At 31.2% G+C, this 23,580-nt stretch overlaps 5 protein-coding genes across 16 annotated transcripts; 3 read left to right on the forward strand and 2 right to left on the reverse strand.

Annotated features, from left to right (window-relative positions):
* The first annotated feature begins 279 nt into the window (after nucleotides 1–279).
* Nucleotides 280–11,225, forward strand: Adss (adenylosuccinate synthetase). Its single transcript, XM_034338208.2, has 6 exons — nucleotides 280–573; nucleotides 4,863–4,965; nucleotides 9,736–10,099; nucleotides 10,178–10,570; nucleotides 10,653–10,909; nucleotides 11,003–11,225. The coding sequence occupies exons 1-6, from the start codon at nucleotides 391–393 to the stop codon at nucleotides 11,050–11,052; spliced, it is 1,350 nt and encodes a 449-aa protein (XP_034194099.1). The 5' UTR covers nucleotides 280–390; the 3' UTR covers nucleotides 11,053–11,225.
* Nucleotides 6,984–9,574, reverse strand: LOC117610620 (uncharacterized). The gene is made up of 2 exons (XM_034338221.2): nucleotides 9,113–9,574; nucleotides 6,984–7,805 (listed from the first exon to the last, which is right to left on the reverse strand). The coding sequence occupies exons 1-2, from the start codon at nucleotides 9,327–9,329 to the stop codon at nucleotides 7,363–7,365; spliced, it is 660 nt and encodes a 219-aa protein (XP_034194112.2). The 5' UTR covers nucleotides 9,330–9,574; the 3' UTR covers nucleotides 6,984–7,362.
* Nucleotides 11,226–11,363: 138 nt separating the features above from the next.
* Wdr37 (WD repeat domain 37) lies at nucleotides 11,364–18,487 on the forward strand. 7 transcript variants are annotated; one of them, XM_034338204.2, is made up of 9 exons: nucleotides 14,598–15,726; nucleotides 15,840–16,067; nucleotides 16,276–16,551; nucleotides 16,627–16,752; nucleotides 16,825–17,076; nucleotides 17,147–17,366; nucleotides 17,596–17,883; nucleotides 17,966–18,212; nucleotides 18,348–18,487. In XM_034338204.2, the coding sequence occupies exons 3-9, from the start codon at nucleotides 16,284–16,286 to the stop codon at nucleotides 18,468–18,470; spliced, it is 1,524 nt and encodes a 507-aa protein (XP_034194095.2). In that variant the 5' UTR covers nucleotides 14,598–15,726; nucleotides 15,840–16,067; nucleotides 16,276–16,283; the 3' UTR covers nucleotides 18,471–18,487. The 7 variants fall into 7 exon arrangements, 3 of the variants coding, with proteins under 3 accessions (XP_034194097.2, XP_034194095.2, XP_034194096.2); XR_013062387.1 differs by lacking the exons at nucleotides 16,276–16,551; nucleotides 16,627–16,752; nucleotides 16,825–17,076; ... (2 more) ...; nucleotides 17,966–18,212; nucleotides 18,348–18,487 and adding exons at nucleotides 11,364–13,456; nucleotides 13,515–13,792; nucleotides 13,865–14,023; nucleotides 14,098–14,241 and having other exon boundaries at nucleotides 14,325–14,683; nucleotides 14,826–14,881; nucleotides 14,967–15,726; nucleotides 15,840–16,066; XM_034338206.2 differs by lacking the exon at nucleotides 15,840–16,067 and having other exon boundaries at nucleotides 14,597–15,726.
* On the reverse strand, nucleotides 18,472–21,593 carry Arv1 (ACAT-related protein required for viability 1). 4 transcript variants are annotated; one of them, XM_034338215.2, is made up of 4 exons: nucleotides 21,449–21,593; nucleotides 19,523–19,676; nucleotides 18,747–19,257; nucleotides 18,472–18,681 (listed from the first exon to the last, which is right to left on the reverse strand). In XM_034338215.2, exons 2-4 carry the CDS (start codon nucleotides 19,604–19,606, stop codon nucleotides 18,566–18,568), a joined length of 711 nt encoding a protein of 236 aa, XP_034194106.1. In that variant the 5' UTR covers nucleotides 19,607–19,676; nucleotides 21,449–21,593; the 3' UTR covers nucleotides 18,472–18,565. The 4 variants fall into 4 exon arrangements, with proteins under 4 accessions (XP_034194106.1, XP_034194107.1, XP_076545204.1 ...); XM_034338216.2 differs by having other exon boundaries at nucleotides 21,453–21,545; XM_076689089.1 differs by lacking the exon at nucleotides 21,449–21,593 and adding an exon at nucleotides 21,273–21,338.
* LOC117610616 (aldo-keto reductase family 1 member A1-A) lies at nucleotides 19,953–23,564 on the forward strand. 3 transcript variants are annotated; one of them, XM_034338210.2, is made up of 5 exons: nucleotides 19,953–20,091; nucleotides 20,437–20,518; nucleotides 21,640–21,807; nucleotides 22,587–22,940; nucleotides 23,052–23,564. In XM_034338210.2, exons 1-5 carry the CDS (start codon nucleotides 20,078–20,080, stop codon nucleotides 23,424–23,426), a joined length of 993 nt encoding a protein of 330 aa, XP_034194101.2. In that variant the 5' UTR covers nucleotides 19,953–20,077; the 3' UTR covers nucleotides 23,427–23,564. The 3 variants fall into 3 exon arrangements, with proteins under 3 accessions (XP_034194101.2, XP_076545203.1, XP_034194103.2); XM_076689088.1 differs by lacking the exons at nucleotides 19,953–20,091; nucleotides 20,437–20,518 and adding exons at nucleotides 20,999–21,016; nucleotides 21,476–21,538; XM_034338212.2 differs by lacking the exons at nucleotides 19,953–20,091; nucleotides 20,437–20,518 and adding an exon at nucleotides 21,459–21,538.
* Nucleotides 23,565–23,580: the final 16 nt, after the last annotated feature.

Consider the following 23,580-nt stretch of genomic DNA (forward strand, 5'->3'; position numbering starts at 1 on the left):
AAGATACGTTTATCATGTAATATATATTTATAATAGGAATAACATAGCTGGAATAATATTTTCATGATATTATTTTTGTATTTTAAATAAATAATCTCAGGCAATTATGAATGAATATTATTTTTATAAACTGTATTTAATACTGAGATTTAAATTTATATTGATCTAGGATTGTTCTAAATGAGTCTTATTTTACTATATTCATTGTCTAATCTTTCAATGTTTAGTTTTCCCTCCCCAGATGTCCTTTCATTCGACGGATAAATATAAGGCAAGTTAAACGGTCATACCACTCTATGTTTGAGCAGTCGCGCGGCGATTCCTGTGTTATATGCGCGCGCGCAGTTTATTCAATCCCTCGAAAACTTACGAATATTTTCGTACACAAAGATGCAGCGTTCCGTCCAGCAAGCAAACGGGGATGGTGTTCTTGCTTCTCCGAGAAAAAAACAATGTATGTTAAGTACTTCGACTAAAATTACTGTCGTTCTTGGAGCGCAATGGGGAGACGAGGGTAAAGGCAAGGTCGTCGATATGCTTGCCACGGATGCTGACGTCGTCTGCAGGTGTCAGGTGAGTCCGCCATTTTTTCATTTTCGTCCGCCTTTTTTTAGATAGAAACGTCTAAACGCTTACTTATTCGTAATTAAAAAGTTGTTACTTTACTATTAAAATTGCTACATTACACGGCTGTTTCTTTACCCAGAAGCTTTTATTATGTTTCTCTCATCATATTATCTTATTTTGAATTATAGAAAAAACATTCCTACTTCCCTATTTTTTTCCGCTATGTCACGTGATTATTAGTGTTTTTCTATTTTAATATTTTATTTTCTGTTCCTTTTTGACTATTTTAATTTAAGTTTTAAAATCATAAGTTTCATAGGTTAAAGTATCATTTCTAAATTGATATGTTTTTATTCAACATTTTTCATATTTCAATACTATTTATTATTCCATCATATAAAGTTTGATCATTATGTTTTACCGTCTTACATTCATCTATAAAGAGTTAAATATTAACACTCTTCTGTTGCAATAAAAATAATAATAGTTTATGTTTCATCTTTTCTATTTGTTTATCTATTTATACGTGTCTTCTTATTTAAATATTGATCCCTTTTGAACAGTGTTTCATGATTTTTAATTAAAAATTAATCATGTAATGAGAGTATACTAAGTACATTTTGTGTTATAATGGCTATATTTCATTGTAAAACAAATATATGAAACAATATGCAAACTGTATATACCTGCATTGATATATATGATTCTTAGAAACATATATATTATTATGTAACAGCTATTTCAATTGACATTGAAATATATAATCTTTTTGATGCAATATATCAGTGAAAAGAGTATTGCATCTTTCACGTGTGTATATGTATACACACAAGTATTGTATTTATTTGATCAAGTATATTATGTTTTAATGCTTGTTAAATTTTAAATATAAATGATATGAATTATTAATACTTCAAACTTTATGGTTTGAGCATATCAGTAAACTATATGTGTAATTACAATACGTTGTAATTATGTTGTATGAGTATCTATGTACTTATATCTATTGTGATATTGCATATCGAAATTGAACTATTAGATACGCTACAATTTTTCAATTGTTAACTATGATATTTGTGACCTAATTAATCTAATTTATATTTTGTATAAAATAGTTTGCATTTAAATTTAATTCATTAAAGAACAAGCATTAACAACATAAGTTGACTGCAAGTAAAGATTTCAAATAAAACGTTGCGTTAACGCAACGTTGCTCTGTAATGGATTAAAATATCTCTCAAATTGTTTATTTTTTAACATTATATCCTAGTACTTTTTTACGTAAAATATTTCGAAGAATCGATCTACGTAAAAAGAAAAAAAGATATACAATTTCATTTTTAAAAAAATAGTGAAATTGTTGATGCATACGTATCGTTGTATTTGCAAAACAATCATAAAACTTTAATTCAAAAACAATACGGTATATCATCTTTGCAGCCGCAATTAATAATAAAGAATTATGAAAAGAAACAATATTATTGTTTCCAATAGCACGATTGTAATGAATGTCTGGTACAAAGTTTTGTCTTCGACGAGAATTGATCCAACAATCTCTTGGATATGTAAACTGGTTATAAACCAGTACATTATGCGCATTGCAGTCTCGTTTAAATAGTTCTTTTTGGCGCATTAATTATCGTTGTCTTCGATTAGCAATGAATTGTTGAGGAGAATTTATGTCTCATTAGTAGAGCGATTAAAGCTCATTATTACGTTATAACGTTGCAAAAATAATTAGCAAGTAATTAAAAACAAGTTCACGTAAATTATAAGCCGAATCCAAAAATTAATTAACGTGTTTCCATTCGGTAACATAATTAGAAACTTTGGTGTTCTTTTCCATTGAATCTCTGATTCAACGATTAATTTACTTCAGCGGATGAAACGAGTCATTTCACATACATATATTCATTTAGTCTTATCACTGCAATAAATACTTGCACTTCTTATTCGAAATTTACTCGTTGCGCAGAAGGATAATGTTACCATAGCAAAAGCGTTGACTTAATTGCGTGGGATAATGAGATTTTCATTCTCGTTTCTCCTTGAAGTGTAATTAACTGCGTTACTCGCTAACAGCCACCTCTTATCATCGAATCTGATGTAGGCTGGAAATTTTTCCAAACTTTTGAATATTATTTACGATATCCGCGAGCCTTTTATTATTTATTGACGGACCTTGCATTTTGGGAAAAATTTCCTTTTTACTTGTAAACCTTTGAACCCTGATAAAGGGAATTAATTAATTCTCTGGCAATTAAAATAGGTACCTGATTTATTTTATGTTTCAAGAGGAAATAATAATTATGGAATTAAATACTTTAACTGGGACATCCGTATGTTATCGAAATCTTTCTTAGAATTTATAAATGTATATTAATAATTGTGAGTCACTGGATAATGGAACGTTTAGACGGTAAATAACACGTCGTAATTTTTCTCATAATTCTTTTAAATGGTTTAACAGTTACTTATGTTTGACAAATTGAAGTAATCCACTTAATCAAACTGAATGTACCTACATAATTGGTGCAGAGAAAGTAGTAGGCTAAACGAAAATTACCTTAAGTATATTTTAATAGAGACAGAAATAAAATAATTATAGAATATTAGGATGTAATAGTAAAATAAGTTTTATTTTAAATTAAGATTTGAAAATTGCTAATAGAAATTTCCTTAATAAAAAAGAAAAAAAAAATGACGAAACCTATTAATTTTATGAAATGGCCAGGAAAATATTAAAATTTATTAGCAATAACTGACGTTTTGCATTGTTCTGTCAATGTTCACATAAAAAGAAATATTTTATTTCAAGCAATTCCAATATATCAAGTCTTTTGTACCTCTTGGCACTAGTTGGCAATTATTGCATAAGCCCGAAATCAGGTGCTGCTTCCAGTTTTATAATTTCACATTTAGTATGCAACGATATAATACATTTCTATTTTCAATTCGAGAGGAAGCAATTTCATGCACGTGTATCCTTTAGAGTAAGGAAAGAAGATCCGGTTTTCTTTCTCTTATTTCTTCCTTAAGCGAAACGATATTTTGCGTCTCGCTTTTCCCTGATACAATTTTAAATTTCATTCCAAGAATATTTCTGTTCGAATAGAACGGATCGTCGATGAATAAAATACTTACGTATAGACTTACAGGCTGACTCAGCGTTTGAAATCTATGGTGTCTGATTATACGGAGTCGGTGAATTAAAAGCAATTAGAAAAAAGAGTAAGATTAATGTTTCATGGGTCATTTGAATGTATTGTTGGGTATAGTCAGCATTTACGTAGTTATATAAGAATACCAGCGTCGCAAATTCTTTCGGAATTTCAGTTGCTAAGTCCCCACTGATTTAGCGTAGTCTTCTGTTATTAATTATTTATCGATCCTCTTATTAATTACTTGGGTTTCTACTATGGCACGAAGGAGATCCGCATTTTTCATTTCAGGAAAACCATAAATTTAACATACATGACGTTTTGTATTCATTTATATTATAATAACCACTTTTATTGAAAGTTCACGGGGTAATAATTGATAACAAATTTCCTTGACAAAAATTTCTTTCCCTCTATACTTGTTTCCCTTCGTTTAAAATTCAAAAATCAAAGCTTATTTTGAAAATTATGTATCCGAATAAGGATTGAAAAATAAAAATGAGAAGCTCCCTAGGAATCTAGCTTTCAGATAGAAAAACTATAAATTGAAATATTGCCAAAGAATCGTCAAATGTGCAATAATGAGAAGGCCTTGCAGAGCTTTATCACGGGCGATAAAAGTAGCATGCAAAAAGGAAAAGAATTGAAAAGCGTAGAGTATCGAAGACTGTGAAAAACAAGCAGTAAAAATAATAATAATAAAAGAAAGCGTCTGTTTTAAATTATCAGTTTATAGGAAAATAAATTCTTCAATATCTCAATCGCTCTATTATAGATAAGATATTACTGTATCTATAGAAAAGATATACGAAGGGTGTAGTAAAATTAAAGAAAATCTTAAATACATTTTTTGTTTTATTCTGTACAATGATTCAAAATGTACAATCAGACGTTTTAAATATTTCTTTATTTAATTTTATTTTTCAACATTGCATCAGTTACATAAGATAGTTATTAATGAATTGGCTGTTGCTTCAATTTAGAAATTGGCACGAGACAGTATATTTAAGTTTTTTTTTTTTTTTCTATTCATTGTCTAAATTGGCAAAAGAATACCGGAATACACGAATTAAAGATAAAGCAAAAAAAAAAGTGTCTGCACAGGGAGCAAAAGAAAAATTTTAATTTTTGCAGGGAGGAAGCAATGCCGGGCATACTGTAGTAGTAGACGGTGCGGAGTTCCATTTCCATCTTCTGCCCAGTGGAATAATGAATCCTAGATGCACGTCTGTAATAGGTAATTATTTTTCGATCATGATGGTCTGCAATAATTTGTTCAATAGTTCTGATAAGATCGAGCCTGGTCAAACAAAGCACTCAAACTTCTTTTTTGAATTTACATTTTGCTTTCCTTTTTATTTCATTGAAAAACTATTTGTTTTGTTGAAAATATAGTGGAGAGGTAAAATAAACCGATAAATGGCTCACTAATCTTAAATTTTTTAATTCTTCGTTATTTAAGTTTCTTAATGAAGATGATATTTTTTATATTTTTACAAAAAAAATGATAATACAAAAAATAAATAATTTTTCTATAAAATAAAACAGCGAGCATCGAAGATACTGAAAAAGATTTATAGGACATGATTTAAATAATTATCAAGAATAAGATTGATCTTTTTCAATGCAATTTCGAAGTTTCGAATATTCATTTAATTTGATTAAAAAATAAATGACATCGTTGTCTCAGCTTCTTTTATTACCATTTTACACGTTTCCGTTAAATCCATGTACTTCTTCTTATTTATTCTTCAATAACGATTGACGTATCGTAAATTTGTGACGTAAAGCTTTAATAAATTTTCAAGGATAATTTAACGTACATTCTGACACATGGTTAAATTGGTATTTATGTAAGCTGCACCGTGGAAGGGATGCGAACATGATGTACCATTTAACGAAATATCAATCAAATTCAGAAGAGAAGTGGTATCTACTTTTGCTTGGCAATTATTGAAATTATGTCCTAAACATACTTTTTTGTATCTTTTAATTCAAAAAAGTTCATTTGAGCGTTCTGATTTTCATACGTATATGTGTATCTTACAAATCAACAAAATTTATGTTTAACACTTTCATTAATTTTCGTATACTCTATCTTTATATGTTTCGTTTTGCTTATGAACATAAATAAAAAGGTGCAATTTTAGTCTAATTATGTTAAATAAAGAATCATTAGTCAATGGAATTATTTAATTTTGTATAATTATAAAAGAAAAATTAGAAATTCTTTATTGTTTAGTTATTGAATGTTGTTTAATCTATGTTGAAAATAAATGAAATTTTAGCCGTATACAGTAATAGATATTAACTGCACCGTTTTCTACACAGTTTGTCTCGGGTATGTATAAATTCAATGTAAAATAAATTAAATAATAGACTATTTAATAAGACCCAAGTCTGAATACGCGTAGTTTTAATCTTTTCTTGATATTTAACTATGTAGAACATCGTTACGTATCTCTCGAGGATTTCTCTGACATTCACCTACTTTTATAAGCATATCCACTGAATTATTCAAATTATCCTTGATTCGATTCTTATCGATTAATCTAAGCTTTATGAATGTCAAATAAAAGGTGTAACCACTTGTTGTTTACCTTTTGATTGCACTTGATTTATGGAAGTGCTCTGGGCAGTAACATAAATACATGACAAAGTATTTACACATTCAATTTTTACACGGAAATAAATTTAACGAAGTTAATATTTAAATTTTCTGTAAAAGATTAATTATTTTTATGAGTAAAAAGTTAGACATGATTTGATAACATAAAAGTGTTACAAAATGCCACTTATGATATATCAATTTCAAGCTTAAAGTTTGTTAAAAATAATTACATAAACTTTTCATTAAAATTTTTAATATAGAATATTTATTTTCCAGTTACAAACAAACAATGGTTGATTTCGAAGCATGTAAAGTTTTGCATGATTTGATGGCATGGAAGTACCATAAAATAGTTTTTGTGGTACATTAATTTACATAGTTCTTTTTATTAAATCTTAAGCTTTAAATTGGTATAGTGTAAGTGTTATTTTGCGATATTTTTATGTCATGAAATCAAGGTAGTCAATGAAAGGGGCGACTCTTACAAATAATAACGTTTAGATAGGCGTAAACATATGCAGCAAACATCACTGACAGAAAAAGGTCATTCACCTTTGACTTTTTATTTTAACACAACAAACGCTAGTGGAATGATCTTTTACTGTTTGATATTTGCTGAGTGTTCACTATCTACACGCGTTCTTCTGTGTAAGTGTCGTTTATGGTAACGTGATCAGCTGTTCACTAGTCATCCAAGAATTTTCTTAAGAATTTCTACTGATACATGAAACACTATAAACTAGTAACATACAAAAATATGGTAGGACAATTAAACGAAACATCGAAGAACAAAGCTTTTAATCTTATTTATTTTTTACATTAACTTTGGTTCATATTATTTCCCCCATAACACTTCTATTATCTTTTTGATAAAATATGTACAAACGATACAAAGATCACGAATATACATACATATATATACATATAAAAATATATACCTACATATTACATAATATTTGTACACAGAACACTGTTGTATAATAATTGCATGGATGTTGATGTGTACAGAGAAGATGGAATGTTTCATGTCCTGACTTTTTTAATAAGCATTAGAACCTCGCATCTGAATTCTATTTTCTGTTCGATATTGAATGACCGCACTAAAGGAAGTATGGAATTAAAGAACGATTTATCATCGTCAATTTCTTCAACGCTACAAGGAACTGGTGTTTGTAAATGATCAATTAAACATGGGTCTAGATCCCTCTGTTGTTTTATCGATGGCTCCTCCTTCATGCTTGTGACAAAAGGCATATTCATTTGATCATCATCAGTAGCCACTGCTTCCTCAGCTTCTTCGCCATCCAAACTGGATGCTGTAGCTGCAGCTTTATCCAGTTCTTGTAGAAAGGACAGTCGACGTGCATAGATATATTGTCTGTTATGGTTGCTGTACCTCCTCTTCTTGCGAACAGTCCTCAGATATTGATCACGTATATTTCTCCATCTGTTCATATGTTTTTTAACTGAAAAAAGAAATAACATTTTCCGTTAGGATCTTGTAGTGGTAAAAGACTATGTAGTAGTAGAGTTATTCTACTAACTTGCTATTACACTCTATTCTACAGTGCTAGGAAAAAATAATTTACTCTACTTGTGTAAATGATTGAGTAAGTATAAAGTTAGTGGAGTACTAAAACTAATTGGTAAAGTGGGATAGCATCGTGTTAAATTAATTCTATCACTGGTTTACCAGTTAGCACTGGTAAACTAAGCTTTATTAACTATAACACTTGCTCAATCGTTTCCATAAGTATAGTAAATGAATTTTTCCAAGCCTTACTCACTCTGCCATTAAATTAGACTTAACAGCTGCTTTCAAATAGTTTCCTTTTGCGCGCGCGCACATTAAGTACCTTTTAAACTATTGATCGTCTACGTCCAAAAGCATACAAAGGGTGATTCATAATAACATATAAAATATTCAATTTTCAATTTATATTTTAAAAAGGAAACTGCGAAATTGAAAAATGATTCAGGTCCTTATGATTTACTATGCAAATATACTGTTCTCAATTATTGATATTGATTTATTATTTAATGAATATTTAAGCATATTAAAATTATAAAAATACCCGCGTGAATATTTGAAATACTTTGTATAAAATCTAATCTCATCGTGTGATAAGGCAGAGTTCCTAATGGTACCATCAGTGGTGCCACCGGTAATGCTGTCAGTGATCCTATCGTGATCCTCAATACGAGCAAATAGCTTAAAAATAAGTTTCATATAAAGAATAAATAGAATATTATTTTACAAATCACAGTTTCTGTGATTAGACGACGGTTTTTGAACAAATATAATAAATCATATGATAACAGTGACAAATGTTATGCTGCAATAAGCTGAAACAATTCCGTGCATGACGCAACTATATGCATTACATTGGCATTCAGCACCACTGACAGTGTCGCACATGCGTCGAACGCTGTTAATTCTGCTCTATAATTTTCTTGGCTCAAGTTGATTCGGATTATAATTTTTTATTTCAATTTCTAATAGTTCCGTATTTTAAAACTTAAGTTTTAAAAAGACCCTTGGAAAGCATGCCCTAGTTTCGATATAAAATAGGACGAATATAAATTTGAAAATATGCTAACTCTAGAATTTGAAAATTTTAAAAATCTCGAAATTCGTTTAATTATATACGTGGTTTTACGGCGAACTAAAATAGAAACAAGTAAACTAATTATTTTATAAATCATATTCGCAAGCTATTATGACAAAATAAGCTTTATATGATGTGTAATGATTAATTATACATTACATTACCAAGATCTTGTTTCTCTTCTTCGGTCTTTTCTCCAAAATTCGCACAGAATTTTTCACATATTTTCTCCCATGCCGCATTCTTTTTCTTTTTATCCCTATTTTCCTCGGAGTTCAGGTCCCATATTTCGGGAAATTTTTTTACCTCTTCGATAAATAACTCGGCATCAAGTTCTTCGAGAATCACTCTTGTGGAATTACGGTTGTCTGTATTCGACATGGTTAGTAACGCCTCTGCTCAACGCCCGTTATAGACCAGCGGCCAGCGTCACACGCCCGTCTGCGGGCATCCGCCGGATGCACACGAGTATTGTCGATGCCTCTCGAAGCAACTCGTACTTCGCCCGCCAGGTGCCCGCAAGCAAACGTATCCGCTTCGAAACCGCTTGAAAATAAATTTAAATTATGCAAAGAAAAACATGTTTATAGCCTTTGAATATTTTTAAATATTATAATAAACATACCCCATATCAAATAAAACAAATGTTGTGATAAAAAATTGAATTTTATATATTTCTTTTTATTATAGCTTTATACCCTGTTTTATATATGAAAATAAACTGAGATTATGATATTATTTATCTTTCTTTTAATATCTAATACTATGTTTATCATAATTGTTTCAGGAAATGGGGTAGTAATACATCTGCCAGGTCTCTTTGAAGAATTGGAGAGCAATGAAGCAAAAGGTTTAAAAAATTGGCAAGAACGATTGGTAATTTCCGATCGAGCACATATAGTATTTGATTTTCATCAACAAGTGGATGGCCTTCAAGAATTAGAAAAAGGTAATCAGTCTCTTGGTACCACTAAAAAGGGGATTGGGCCAACATACTCAAGCAAAGCTGCCAGAAATGGACTTAGGATCGGTGATCTTCTTGGAGATTTTGATAAATTTTCACAAAAGTTTGATACGTTGGTGACGTCCTATCAAAAAATGTTCCCGGCACTTCACGTCGACGTGAAATCAGAACTTCAACGGTATAAAGAGTGAGTATACTTCCCCATCCGTTACTTCATAGTTGGCATCTAAACAATTAAACTAACAAATGTTGTATTTATTTTTAGGTATGCAGAAAGAATAAGACCTCTGGTAAGGGAGACAGTTCAGTATTTACACCATGCATTACGTGAAGGAAAAAAAGTATTAGTTGAAGGTGCAAATGCTGCAATGCTGGACATAGATTTTGGGACCTATCCCTATGTTACCAGTTCTAACTGTAGTATAGGTGGTGTTTGTACTGGTCTTGGACTTCCACCATCTTATATCGGAGAAGTTGTTGGTGTTGTTAAAGCATACACTACAAGAGTTGGTGATGGTCCATTTCCTACTGAACTTTTAGATGCTACAGGCGAATTTTTACAAAAGAAAGGTCACGAAGTTGGAGTTACCACAAATAGGAAAAGGCGTTGTGGTTGGCTAGATTTAACTCTTCTCAAATTTACTGCAATGGTTAACGGGTAAGGAATATTTTCTTAGTAATGTTTAACATCATAAAAAACGCATAAAAGTAATATTCATTCGTTATTCAAATTATTGTAGGTACACATCGATATGTCTGACGAAATTAGATATTCTAGATACACTACCAAAAATTAAAATCGGTGTAGCATATCGATTAAACGGTAAAGAAATAGATTATTTTCCAAGTAGCACTTCTGATTTAGGAAAAGTCGAAGTAATTTACGAAACTATGGATGGTTGGCAATCAATGACCGAGGGTGTACGGTCTTTAGAAAAATTGCCTTCTAATGCCAGGAAATATATACAATTAATAGAAGATTATCTTAGTGTACCAGGTAATATATTTATTAATTTTATTATCTGTTGTTCCACAATGTTACAAATAAGTTCAAGTTAAATACTACGTTTATTAATTGTTAATGTTTCAGTTAAATGGATTGGAGTGGGAGCAGGTCGTGAAAGTGTGATCACACTCTGACGTTATATTTATTGGTTACAACAATGGAAATATGTTTATTTGTCCACTCAGTTCGCTATTCTTTTGGTAATATTTGTAGTTTACCGAAAGAGTTGATGAAACAAACGCACAGAGAGTACACGACGAAAAAAAAAATAATAGCATTAAGCTTTTGAATTTTAGTAGTATACAACAATTTAAGAAGAGAACAGAAGTCTCGTTTTTTCGAGTTCCTTCTTCTTATTGGATAATTCATAATAATTGTCTTATCCATTGTTCGAATGTAAAATAAGATATGTTAATTAAAATGTATTTATTTGAAAGTTATTTATTTACTAATCAGTCACATAAACTTGAGGCTGATCTCAAAGTATAATTTAATTCTGAATGGTTTATTTCTTTATAAAATGTAATCTGCAATAATTGTTTCGATACATATCACTAAAGACAATAATCAAATGAAATGTTTATTCAAAATTGAAAATAATTGAATTCAATTGATGCATGTTATATTTTAATTAACTGTATGTATGCCTTTTGAGCGCGTGAATATATTTGACCCTCCAAACTCTACTCTTATAAATTTAACAGTAGTCATTGGTGTATTATGGCTACTAAGTATTAGTAGTCTTGTGTTATATTATTGGTGGCGTGTTAACGTTAATTATAGTTCAATTACAAAATTTAATTGCTCAGAAGGAACATTCACTTCAGGAATTTCAAATTTGACCCTTGCGCCATCTATTCAAAAACGGCGGAAACTACTCGACAATTACCGATCAATTTTCCGAAACGGAGCAAACCGGCGGCGGGGAATGGTGTGGCGTTATTGTTTCGTTGTTGTTCTTTATATTATACATGTTGTGAAAACCCTAAAAGTTTGCTTTAATTCTTTGACTATACCGAGAACTGTGGAACTGCCGTGTATGAATTATATCACCAACGCGAGATCGTCGGTAATTATATGCGCGTAGTGAGGTGAAGATAAAAGGAGCACGTCTTTATCGACAGTGGGAATCTTACCGACACATGACCTGTATTACCATCACCCCACACGAATGTGGCGTCGTTGAGCGTTTCCGCTTCCGGCGCTCGATTTTAAATTGTTTATAATTTTATTCAATCGTTCTGATATTCAATTGTTCTTCCTCCTCCGGCATTGAACGCGTCGTTTAACGTTGCCACGAGATTTTTGAATGCTTGTGTTAGATGAAACAACTGAAGTAGGGGAGTCACTGGGAAGTCGTGGAGAGGCTAAAGATTTGGTCCAAGACGTACAGTTCTGGCATCACTGATAGTCCAGTACATATTCTTGTATCTGTAGTCACTGCACTGAGTCACTAATATATGCAAGAAAAAATGGATAAATTGCTGGGTTTATTACACGAAAAAATACTTGCTGTAGATAAGTATGAAGATGTATTTAATGAATTCAAAACTTTACACGCAGATGAGGAACGTGTAAGGTTTTTTCTTAAGCTTATGCTAGAATATGGTATGATTTCTCAAGTATGTCCAGATAGAAAAAATGCAAAGAAATCTACAGAATTAAAAAAACAAGGAAATGAAAAATATATGTCAAAATCATTAACAAGCTCTCTGTGTATCGATGCACTAAAACTGTATACAAAAAGTATAGCATATGCTCCTTGTACATCTGAACAACTTGCTTTGGCGTATGCGAATAGATCTGCTGTTCTAAAAAAAATACACAAATACAAAGAATGTATTCAAGACATAGATAGAGCCTTAGCCTTACCATATCCAAATAATTCAAGAAGTATATTATATTTAAGAAAAATTGAGTGTTTAAGTATATTAAAATATCCCAACACAGAAGATACTATTAAGGAAGCGCAAAATTGGCTAGACAGGCTGTCCTTGGATGATGTCGGTCATAAAAAAATGAATAATATGTTCATTTCTGCCAAAAAAATATCTGTATCAAATATATCAAAAAAACAAAGTATCGTAAAACAATCACCTTTGCCTGAATTAAAGATATGCAACACTGAAGTTCCTTGTGCCTCCAATGCGATAACTATAAAATATAATGAAAAATATGGCAGACACATTGTAGCTACTCGTGACATAAATATTGGTGAAATAATTGCTATAGAAAAGCCTTATTCGCTAATATTAAGTCATAACAATTTACAGACGCATTGTTCAAATTGCTTGGAAGTATGCTGGACTAATATACCTTGTAACTATTGTACATATGCTATGTATTGTTCAGAAGAATGTAAAGCTTCGGACTGGAAAAAATATCATGACATAGAATGTAAGGTATTTCCTTACTTTTTTAAAATGAATTTTATGGAACGTCATCAGTTTTGCGTAAGACTTGCTATTCAGGCAGTAAGAGAGAGTAATAATATACAGAACTTAAGAGAAGAACTAAAAGAAGTTGAAAATTGTGATAGTAAGTATCTGGGATAATTTTGTAAAAAGTTATCAGTCATAATTACGTATTATTTTAGATCCCCGTACAAAGGGTTTTTCAAAGAATGGAACATTTGAAAGTGATGCTTACAGAAGTGTATTAAGTTTGGTTACTAACGTTGAAAAACTGTCATTAGAAGATCTCTTTACAAGATCCGCAGAAGCTAGTTTCATATTGTATTACTTAGCAACATGTACTGATATATTTGGCAGTTCACTGAAAGATTTATTTGAATTAATAAAAAACAATGATGCTATCTTTGTTGGGGGGCTCATTCTAAGGTATCTGCAATTGATCCCTCTTAATACTCATTCGGTAATATATACATATAATAAATTTGCGGCAAAGATTATGTTTATTATTTAACAATTAAATTAATATTTATAGTTTACGGAAGAATATAAAATCGCTTCGGAAGACCGTGGTGTAGCACTTATGCCATTTCTTAGTCTGTTTAATCACAGTTGTAACCCAAACATTCTAAGAGTTTCAAGGACTGCGCATATAATTGCTTATGCAATGTATCCTATCAAAAAGGATGAACAGGTACAAAAACGTATTGTGTGAACGATTATTTACGATGAGTTTCATTTTTTTATTGATAAAACAATTTTTACAAGATATTTGATCACTACGGTCCATTATATTCAATGGTACCAAAATTCACGAGGCGCTTGGAACTTCTAATACGCTACTTCTTCACTTGCGATTGTGTAGCTTGTGTGGAGGACTGGCCAGTATTTTATGAATTAATGTTATCTAAGGTGAGTTAATTAATGATTAAGTACGTATCGAAAGACTTTCTTATATTTGCTATTTATTTCCACAATATTTCCCTATTTAACAGGAATCCAGTTTAGGAATAGCCCTTCGCACGTTGCCAAATTATCCTAAATATCGCCGTATGGCGGAAGAAGGAAATGTATTTAACAAAGATATGATAGATGACTTGTTACAAATGTTTCAACGAGTATATAACGCGGTACGAATGCCTCACTGCACAGTAACCGAGATATCAGCAATTCTTAAACGTGTCTATTGCTTAAGTGGAAACAGATTTGATATTCCTGAACTATAATATGCATCAAACGCGCCCACGTAATGTCATGTTAATTTCTTTCTTTATGTTTTTTTTTTAATTTTTGTTTCTGATTCATTAACAGTTAACATTTTTCTTTCATAACTGAATTTGAAGTAGTGACAAAGGTAAAGTATATATAAAAAACTTTTTGTATAAAATCTGTAGATTTAAATACTGAAAATTGATTATTCAACGTATATTCTATTGTTCCTATCTTACAAATAAACAGCTGATTATTAATAACAAAGTATCACATTGCGTTTGCAGAATTTGAATTTAGACAGAAACTTGATTACACGTTTCTCTTTTACAATTATTAATTTGTAAGTTTTAAAACATTTTATCATTAAAATTCTATTATTTGCAAATGTTCTCATACAAATTACCTCCTGATTAATAATCCTACAGACACAAATTCAAGACACTGATTCAAGTAGCCAGTGATAAAGTGGAACGTCATGGCTGATTTGGCGCCATTATCAACCGTTCGACCTAGAGACCTAGAACGAAGTAAAATCGCCTCAGTCTTATACCGACCGCCGAGAGGTGCGGATTAACCAATCAAAGATACATATACTTCCAATTTATATCACTGGATCCCTTATGTCCCTGCATTTCTTATATCCCCGCATTCCTTACATGTCTGCTTTCTTTATATCCCTGCATTTCATCCATTATATTGCATCCATTATATCCTTGCTTCTTTTATATCCCCGCATTCTATACATCCCTTAGATCTTTGCATCCCTTACATCTCTGCAATCCAGATATCATTGCATTGCTCTCCCTGGGAGCAAAAAAAGGAATTAAATTTTTCATAAATTTTGGCCTTCTAGCGGCAAAAGTTTCGAATAAAATTGAAACGCTGAATCAGTGCCCTCTGACGGTAAAAAGGGAACTAAATGGTGCATAAATTTTGGCCCTCTGGCGGCAAAAATTTAAACTAAAATTGAGGCATCGAATCACTGCTGACATAACAAATGGTTACGACAAATTCAGTTGACAACTGAATTTGTTGCGTAATTTAATTTGTTATGGTGTATAAATCGTAGTTTTTACATTTTTATTCGTTAATTAATGATTTTGATCTATTTTAGTTAGAAATTTGTTAATTTAGATAATCTTTGAACAAGTGAGTGGCAAATTTTCTAACTACGAGGCAGTAATGGTAAGAGAAGTACTATAAAGTTTGACCGATCACTTATTTAGATATTCCATTGTTTTGGAACAAATCATTGCACAGTAATTGTAATACTGAGTATGTTTTAAATTTTTCTATAGCAAATTGACATATATGTGTAGTATGCATGTACGCATATGTGGATAAATATGTTACATATAATTGTAACCTAGATTAAATCATTGATTAATCATTATAATTTGTTGTATAAGTGTAACATATTATTATTGTTTTATCCAACTGAATGCAAGAGATATAATTATGATTGTATGAGATTGTATGGTGACATACATTTGTTTATGTTTAAATACAAGAAGTACATATACACAGTGAGTATCTAATTTTATTTTTACTTATTTTTAGTACTTACTTTTATTGAATTTTCTTTTATCTTGTTTACCCAATAGACTATAATAATAAAAAGGCATAGTGTATAAGAAACAATTAACATGAAATATATGACAATTTATTCAATTTATATTTTGCTTCAAGTTTTATTTTATATATATCTGTACGTGTTTGTTATTAATATTTTAGAGTGAAAGATGCCAGGAGAACCATCTGTGACTACTGGAAACAAGAGCGCTGGAAAAATTAAACGTATTTCCATTCCAAGAGTACAAAGTAGTACAGATACAGAATTGCAATCACAAAGTGGATCTACTCCATTGCAACCAAACGCACAGCATTATACAGCTTTCCGTACAGATCTTGATGACAGTATATTACCACCAGCTTTGCGATGTCGATTGTTTGACTTATTTCAGCAGATAGAGAAAGAATTTGAAGCTCTCTATACTGAAAATTTAGGATGTATGGATTTAATATCATTAATACTACATTATGGGATCAATTCTTATGTATGAAAAATAATATTTATGATTGTAGTGCACGAGAAAATAGACACTCTTAATGAGAGACTTGAAAGAGAATGTTATGGTTCTGGGGAACGAAGCTTACCTGTTGGAGATGTTGCAGATTTTCCAGATACAAAAATCTTTTCCAAACAGAAATGTAAGAATGTTTATAATTAACTTCATTTTATCTTGTAGTTTATATATTACAATGTTACATTTTATTTTGCAGCTATGGCAGGGAATACAGCACCAAAGACAAAAACAACTTCTAATAAGTTGAAAGCTCAAACCAGTAAAATAGTTTCCAGCTTTAAAACACCAACAATGACTTGTAGCATGCAAAGAGAATATTCTGGGCACCGAGACGGTGTTTGGGAAGTTACTGTTGGAAGATCGGGTCAAATTATTGCAACAGCTTCTGCTGATCACAGTGCCAGGGTTTGGGGTGTGGATAGCGGTCGTTGTCTTTTACAATATATTGGTATATACTTTGTTTGCTTAATTACACAGCTCCTTAATGTTCATAAAATATAATAAAATTATTTTGATAGGTCATTCTGGTTCTGTTAATTCCGTGCGTTTTCATCCGACAAAGGAATTGGCACTTACATCCAGCGGAGATAATTCCGCTCATGTGTGGCAAGCTGCCGTTGATTGGGACTTTCCTAAACGACAGAATTCATCCGAAGATCTTTCAGGATTGAATACTGACAGAAATCTTAGTAGTGCAATCACCACAAATGAAGAACAGGAAGAACCACCCACTCTGAGGTAGTTTGCTTTTCCATTTGATCATTTTTATTTAAAAACTAATCTATTAACCCTTTAACACGTTCGCGACGGGGCCTGAATTTAGTGTTCCCGCCGTGGGGCGGGGTTAAAAAAAATTTGTTAATTACAGTAATCAGTTATTTAAATGCTATGACGCGACAATAGTTCATGCATTGTTCCGACCCCATGGGACAGATAAGTACAGCGTTAAATTTTTGAATTGTTACAGAACTCCGGTACGAGAATTATTAGGTCACATAGGTGTCGTAATGGCAGCAGATTGGTTACCCGACGCGGAACAAGTGGTGACTGCTTCTTGGGACAGAACCGCAAATTTGTATGATGTAGAAACTGGAGAGATTATTCATACGTTGTGCGGACATGATCAAGAACTTTCTCACGTTTCAACTCATCATACTCAAAGACTTTGTGTTACTTCGAGCAAAGATAGTACTTTCCGCTTGTGGGATTTCAGAGAACCTATTCACTCGGTTTCTGTTTTCCAAGCACATACCGAGTAAGTTAATTCTCTATTTATATTTCAAAGTTGTAAAGATAGTTTTAATCTAAGTATTTAAAATAAATGTTTGTTGACATAGGACGGTAACATCAGCTGTTTTTACGCGCGAAGATAAAATCGTCTCAGGATCGGATGATCGAAGTGTAAAGATATGGGAATTACGAAATATACGAAGTCCTTTGGCTACAATTAGAGGTGATAGCGCTGCTAATCGACTAGCAGTCTCAAGCACTGGCATTGTGGCAATTCCACATGATAATAGACAAATTAGATTGTTTGACCTTAGCGGTCAACGGTTAGCTAGATTACCTAGAACAAGTAGACAGGTAAGGCAAAATTTAATAAAGACTGCAATCCAATTCACTGTATTGCTGCATAGTCATAAGGGGCCCAATGATAAAAGATCTTGGTTGCAAAACATTAAATATGAAAAATTATATTTATTTCTAATTTAATTTTAGGGTCACCGGCGAATGGTTTCATCGGTGGCTTGGGCAGAAGACAGTGGAGTCTGTAACTTGTTCTCTTCAGGTTTTGATAGATTAATCCTTGGATGGAGTATTGTACCTCTTAAAGAATGTTAAATATATATTACAAATATAATGTATTTATTTAGTTTAACTTAATGTTATTTCAATATAAATATGATTATAAAACCAACTGAATGAAAAATAAATAACTAGACTAATTGTAAAGATTCTAATGTTGCAGTGAAGAAGTTAAACGAGTAGTTGTAAATTACTATTCCCAGTTCCAAAATGATCAACGATTCCATCTTCCCGCTGTTGGTAATCACTGAAATTATATAAAATGCAGATAAATCATTTGTCCAAGTTATGAAGTATACTGCATTTTTTTACCTGAATAAGCAGTGAGCATACACAGAAGAGTATATCCCAAGATGAGGAAATAATGAGGTGCCAGAAAGATGTGACCCCAAGTGATTTCTAATAACCCTAATAATTTACCGGATCCACCTATCACTAAGGCTTTTGTTAAATGGATCATGCTACATTTATCTGAACTCTTTGAATAGAAGTACCACTTGATTTTTGTTAGAAGAATCACAACAAAAATAAAAGAAGCGAAACAGAAAGCAGTCTGTAGCAGAATTAAATAAAGATTGCAATGCCTTTCAAGACTAGATGGGTACATCCTCGATGTTTCAATAGATTTTTTATTGTTATTGCATAAAGAAAGGCTTCGAAAGGACTCGACGAGCCAAAGTATTATCAGAAGTTTCCAGCATGACTTAAGATCGCAATTGTAAAGCAGATGCCTGTATGCTCGTTTCTCGAGCAATATTAGATCGACTAAGATTATAACTGGGTCATATTCTATGTATTTGTCGGCCAGATGGCCACATGCATCCTGAAACGTAAGATTGCACATTTATAAAGAAATATAAAATTACAAGAGCTTTTAATTTTATAAATTATGCGACTGTTAAAGTGTACAATATTTTGCTCCATTCTTTTTAAACCTTGAAGATTTATTCTCTGGAAAATCATTCAAGCTTGAAGGCCAAAATTCTACAGAGAATTTCTTGGTATTGTTGTTAAATGTGGCGAGTTTGAAAAAGAATAGAGTAGTTTCAATTAAATGTACAAATTAATTTATATAACATATTACATACACATTTCAAAAGTTTTAAAACATTTGGACAATATCTTCTATAAAGTTCTTCCACTTCAGCTCCACAATTTACGCAGTGATACATATGTATCACTTAATATACTTTCCTTTTTAAATTTTATTTTTATGTAGTTATATTCATATTTACATACGTTCTGGAATTAAATAAATTCTGACTTAAAAATAATGTGATATTATAATATTAATTTTTTTAAAAGTCAGTACATTTATTATAAAACAATTACTCTATCAATTAATACTCTTATATACTAAAAGGTGTGCAGAATAGATAATAAAATTTATGCTTTTTGTTCTTATCAATACACCTATCATGTTGTGTAACATTGTATCGACAATAACATGCTAACATTATTTATAGGATACCAGTTTGAGTAATTAAGTCACCCAAGAAAACTTGAAAAAACTCTTTGATCATTCTACCTCAGCAGACGACTGAAGAAACGACCATCGCAACCATCTTGACCGATAAAGGGTTAACGGCATTTAAAATTCCTTATATTTCTGACATACTTAAACAGGTATTACAATAGTGTGAATGTTTAATAAAGCGTAAGTACATTTTACCGAAGTGTTATTTAAATTTAAATTGATATGTAATCGATATGGAATTGATGTTAGTATTGATACATAAATAAAAATCGAAATCGATATATTGTATAATAAATTTTTAATGAAGGATTATAATTTTTATAAGAGTTTTTCGTGTTCTTCTAAGAAAAACAAAACCTTGAAATCATGTTAGAATGAACTATCCGTATAGAAAGCTTGGAAATTGTCCTAGTTACTGAACATGTTAAAAATAAGAAACAAGTGAATGTCTCGGAGGAATTGTACCGCCCTTGAAGGTAAGTCAACACTTCTCTCAGTCTCAGTTATCTGTTGACATTCTTACAGGATAGACACGATGGATAAGAACAACGCTATTTTGCTTTCAAATGAACAATACATGCCGATACTTGGTTTTGGCACCTGGCGGGTAAGATTATTCAAATCAACTTATATACGCGGGTTTAATCAGTTAACTGGGGAATTTAGTTTTAGAAATCCCTCACGGGATGCGTTATTAAATCAAGCAATGACGAGTATACACGTCGAACGCAGCGCAGATACTCTTATTATAAATTTTACGAAAAGAGTAAAACGAGAAAGGATTATATTTTTTATTTTACATGACGAGTGTACGCGTCGACCGCACCGAAATAAAGTTTTGGATTGACGTGTATACGCGTCAAACGCAGTTAACTGGTTAAATAAAAATTTAGATAAATCCTTCTGCGAATCCGTAAAAAAATTGATTTTAACTTAGCATTACATTTGAAATTATTTTAAACGCGCATCTTAAATGTGTATGTTAAGAATTTGTATCAGCGGAATAAAAAATGTTGAATATGTTGAAGTTTGCTATTTTATAAAAATTAAAACAGAACTAAGTCAAATGTGAAACTAATATAAAAAATTGAATTCCAATGGAATTGTATGTTTTAATTATTTGTTATTAGTTACATATTCTTAATTTAATATACTGCAAACATTTTAACTGGTTCTCATGATTTTGAAAATCCATTATCTGTATAAGAATACATCGCTTCATTTAGTTTCTAACCTTACATATTTAGATGCAATCTTCTATTATTTATTAATAATTTTTGAATGTGTGTTTTTCAAAATTAATGTAATTTCTGTATTTTTACATCAAAATCTAAAACCTTATGAATATTTAGCTTTTTAACCTTTAGTACTTAACATGTATACGAAGAAATAAAACCTTGCAATAGGTTATTTTCTTTCACTACTTTAAACTTATGAATTTTCTACTATAATTTACATATTCTTTTTTGTACGAATTATATTGTTATAATAAAATATAACAGTAAAACTTTACTAAAAAAACACATTAATTACATACCTACATGAAAAATGATGTCGAATATAGTATCACGTGATATGCTGATTCCGGAAGTGGAGGCGTTTCAAAAATTTCAATATCTTAACAGTGGTATTACATATTGAAGTATCTTTTATGTATACTTACCACATAAACCTTGAAATTGTGATTAGAAAGAGAATTTATTTATTAAATAATTTGTGTTGTTTAAGGCCAGTGAAGAGGAACTTATGACGACATTGGATATTGCTTTAGAAGCAGGATATAGACATATTGATACAGCACCAGTATACTTCAATGAAAAAGCAATCGGTAAAGTTCTTAAAAAATGGTTCGATTCTGGAAAACTTAAACGATCAGACATATTTATTGCTACAAAGGTAATTTCTACTTAAATAAAATGGCGAAGTTTTCGAAAACCTGTCAAACTCGATTTAGCTGAAATTTTACAAATAGCTTCATTTTGCATAAAAACATTATTTGCGAGAAGGATTTTTGGCGATTCAAAGGCTAAGACTCAAAATTTTGCGGAAAATGTTTTACCATGTTAGTGTAACTTCCTGCATTACAGACACGCGTAGAATAAGGTTACAACAGTATTCTGTATACGTTCTTCATTAGTTTTCATTATATGTATACATGTTTAATGTCTTCCAATAATTGATAAAATTATTTTTTTTTTCTGTCGTCCTCAAGAAAGCTCGGCATTCCCGTTTCCCGGTATTGACACGGTATCGGTAAAGCAGAGAATGACATTACCGTAGTAATAGTAATATTACAACAGCACTTCAAATATTTTCCGTACTGTTGCACAATTTGATTGTCCAACAAATGGGCGGGGGAGGGGCTCCGCCCCGCACCCCTGCCCCGTAAAATATAGCATAACCTAACTTATTTTGTTTTTGAAGTACACCGGTAATGTAGGAAATAATATTAAAATAATAAAAAAATTTTTTTCAAATTGCCAAAAATCCTTCTCATAAACATTGTTTTTATGCAAAAAGAAGCTATTTGCAAAATTTCAGCCAAATCGGATTTGACAGGTTTTTGGAAAAACAACCAATAAGGCGTCGACCCCACCGACCAAAATTATATTGAAATCTGTTTTTTGTTCTACTTCAATATTAAACTATTCTAAAATGTTTAATTATATTTACAGCTTCCTCCAACGGGAAACAAACCAGAATGCGTTGAAAGATGGATCAAAAAGTCTTTGGAAGATTTGCAACTAGATTATCTGGATCTTTATTTAATTCATACTCCATTTGCTTTTAAGGAAGTTGGGGATGATTTACACCCTTGTGATAAAGATGGACAAATTATGTTTGATCCAACCACTGATCACGTTAAAGTTTGGGCTGAAATGGAGAAACAAGTAGAATGTGGACGCGCTAAAGCAATCGGATTGTCGAATTTTAATATCAAACAGATTGAACGAGTTTTAAAGAGTGCAAAAGTAAACATTTCAATGTTGCAGATTGAGTTGCATATTTATTTTCAACAACAAGAATTAGTAAGTCATCTTTCTTGGGTCTGTATGGCCAGAAATTCATTTACATTTTCCATTTACTTATTAATAAATTTTCATATATTTATCTTACGTTAAATGTAATATATTTTACAGGTAAATTATTGCAAAAGTAAAAAGATCGCGATAACAGCTTATTCTCCACTTGGATCACGCAGTTTCGTAAAAGCGACGAACAAAACAGAAGAAATTCCTGATATGCTCCAGAGTGACGTAGTATTAGAAATAGCAAAGCGTTATAATAAATCACCCGCACAGATTTTATTACGATACATTATACAAAACGGAATTGCAGTTATTCCAAAAAGTACTAATCTCCAGAGAATTAAAGAAAATACCCAGTTATTTGATTGGAAACTTGAACCACAAGATATGAAAAAATTAAAAAATCTTGATCGTGGGGAATCGGGCAGGATTTGTGATTTTGGTTTCTTTAAAGGGATTCGACGTCATCCAGAATTTCCCTTCTGAACATTTTATGAGATAATTTAATATATTGTTGTTACTAAAAATATATGTATTACAGGAATAATTGTTTTATAATTGAAACAAATATTTTTATGAATAATCTAATCCTGTTTTATACTTACAACTATTATTATCTACTGCTATTATTTCCAATACT

This window comes from Osmia lignaria, chromosome 7 (genome assembly GCF_051020975.1).
Source record: "Osmia lignaria lignaria isolate PbOS001 chromosome 7, iyOsmLign1, whole genome shotgun sequence".
NCBI classification, from domain to species: domain Eukaryota; kingdom Metazoa; phylum Arthropoda; class Insecta; order Hymenoptera; family Megachilidae; genus Osmia; species Osmia lignaria.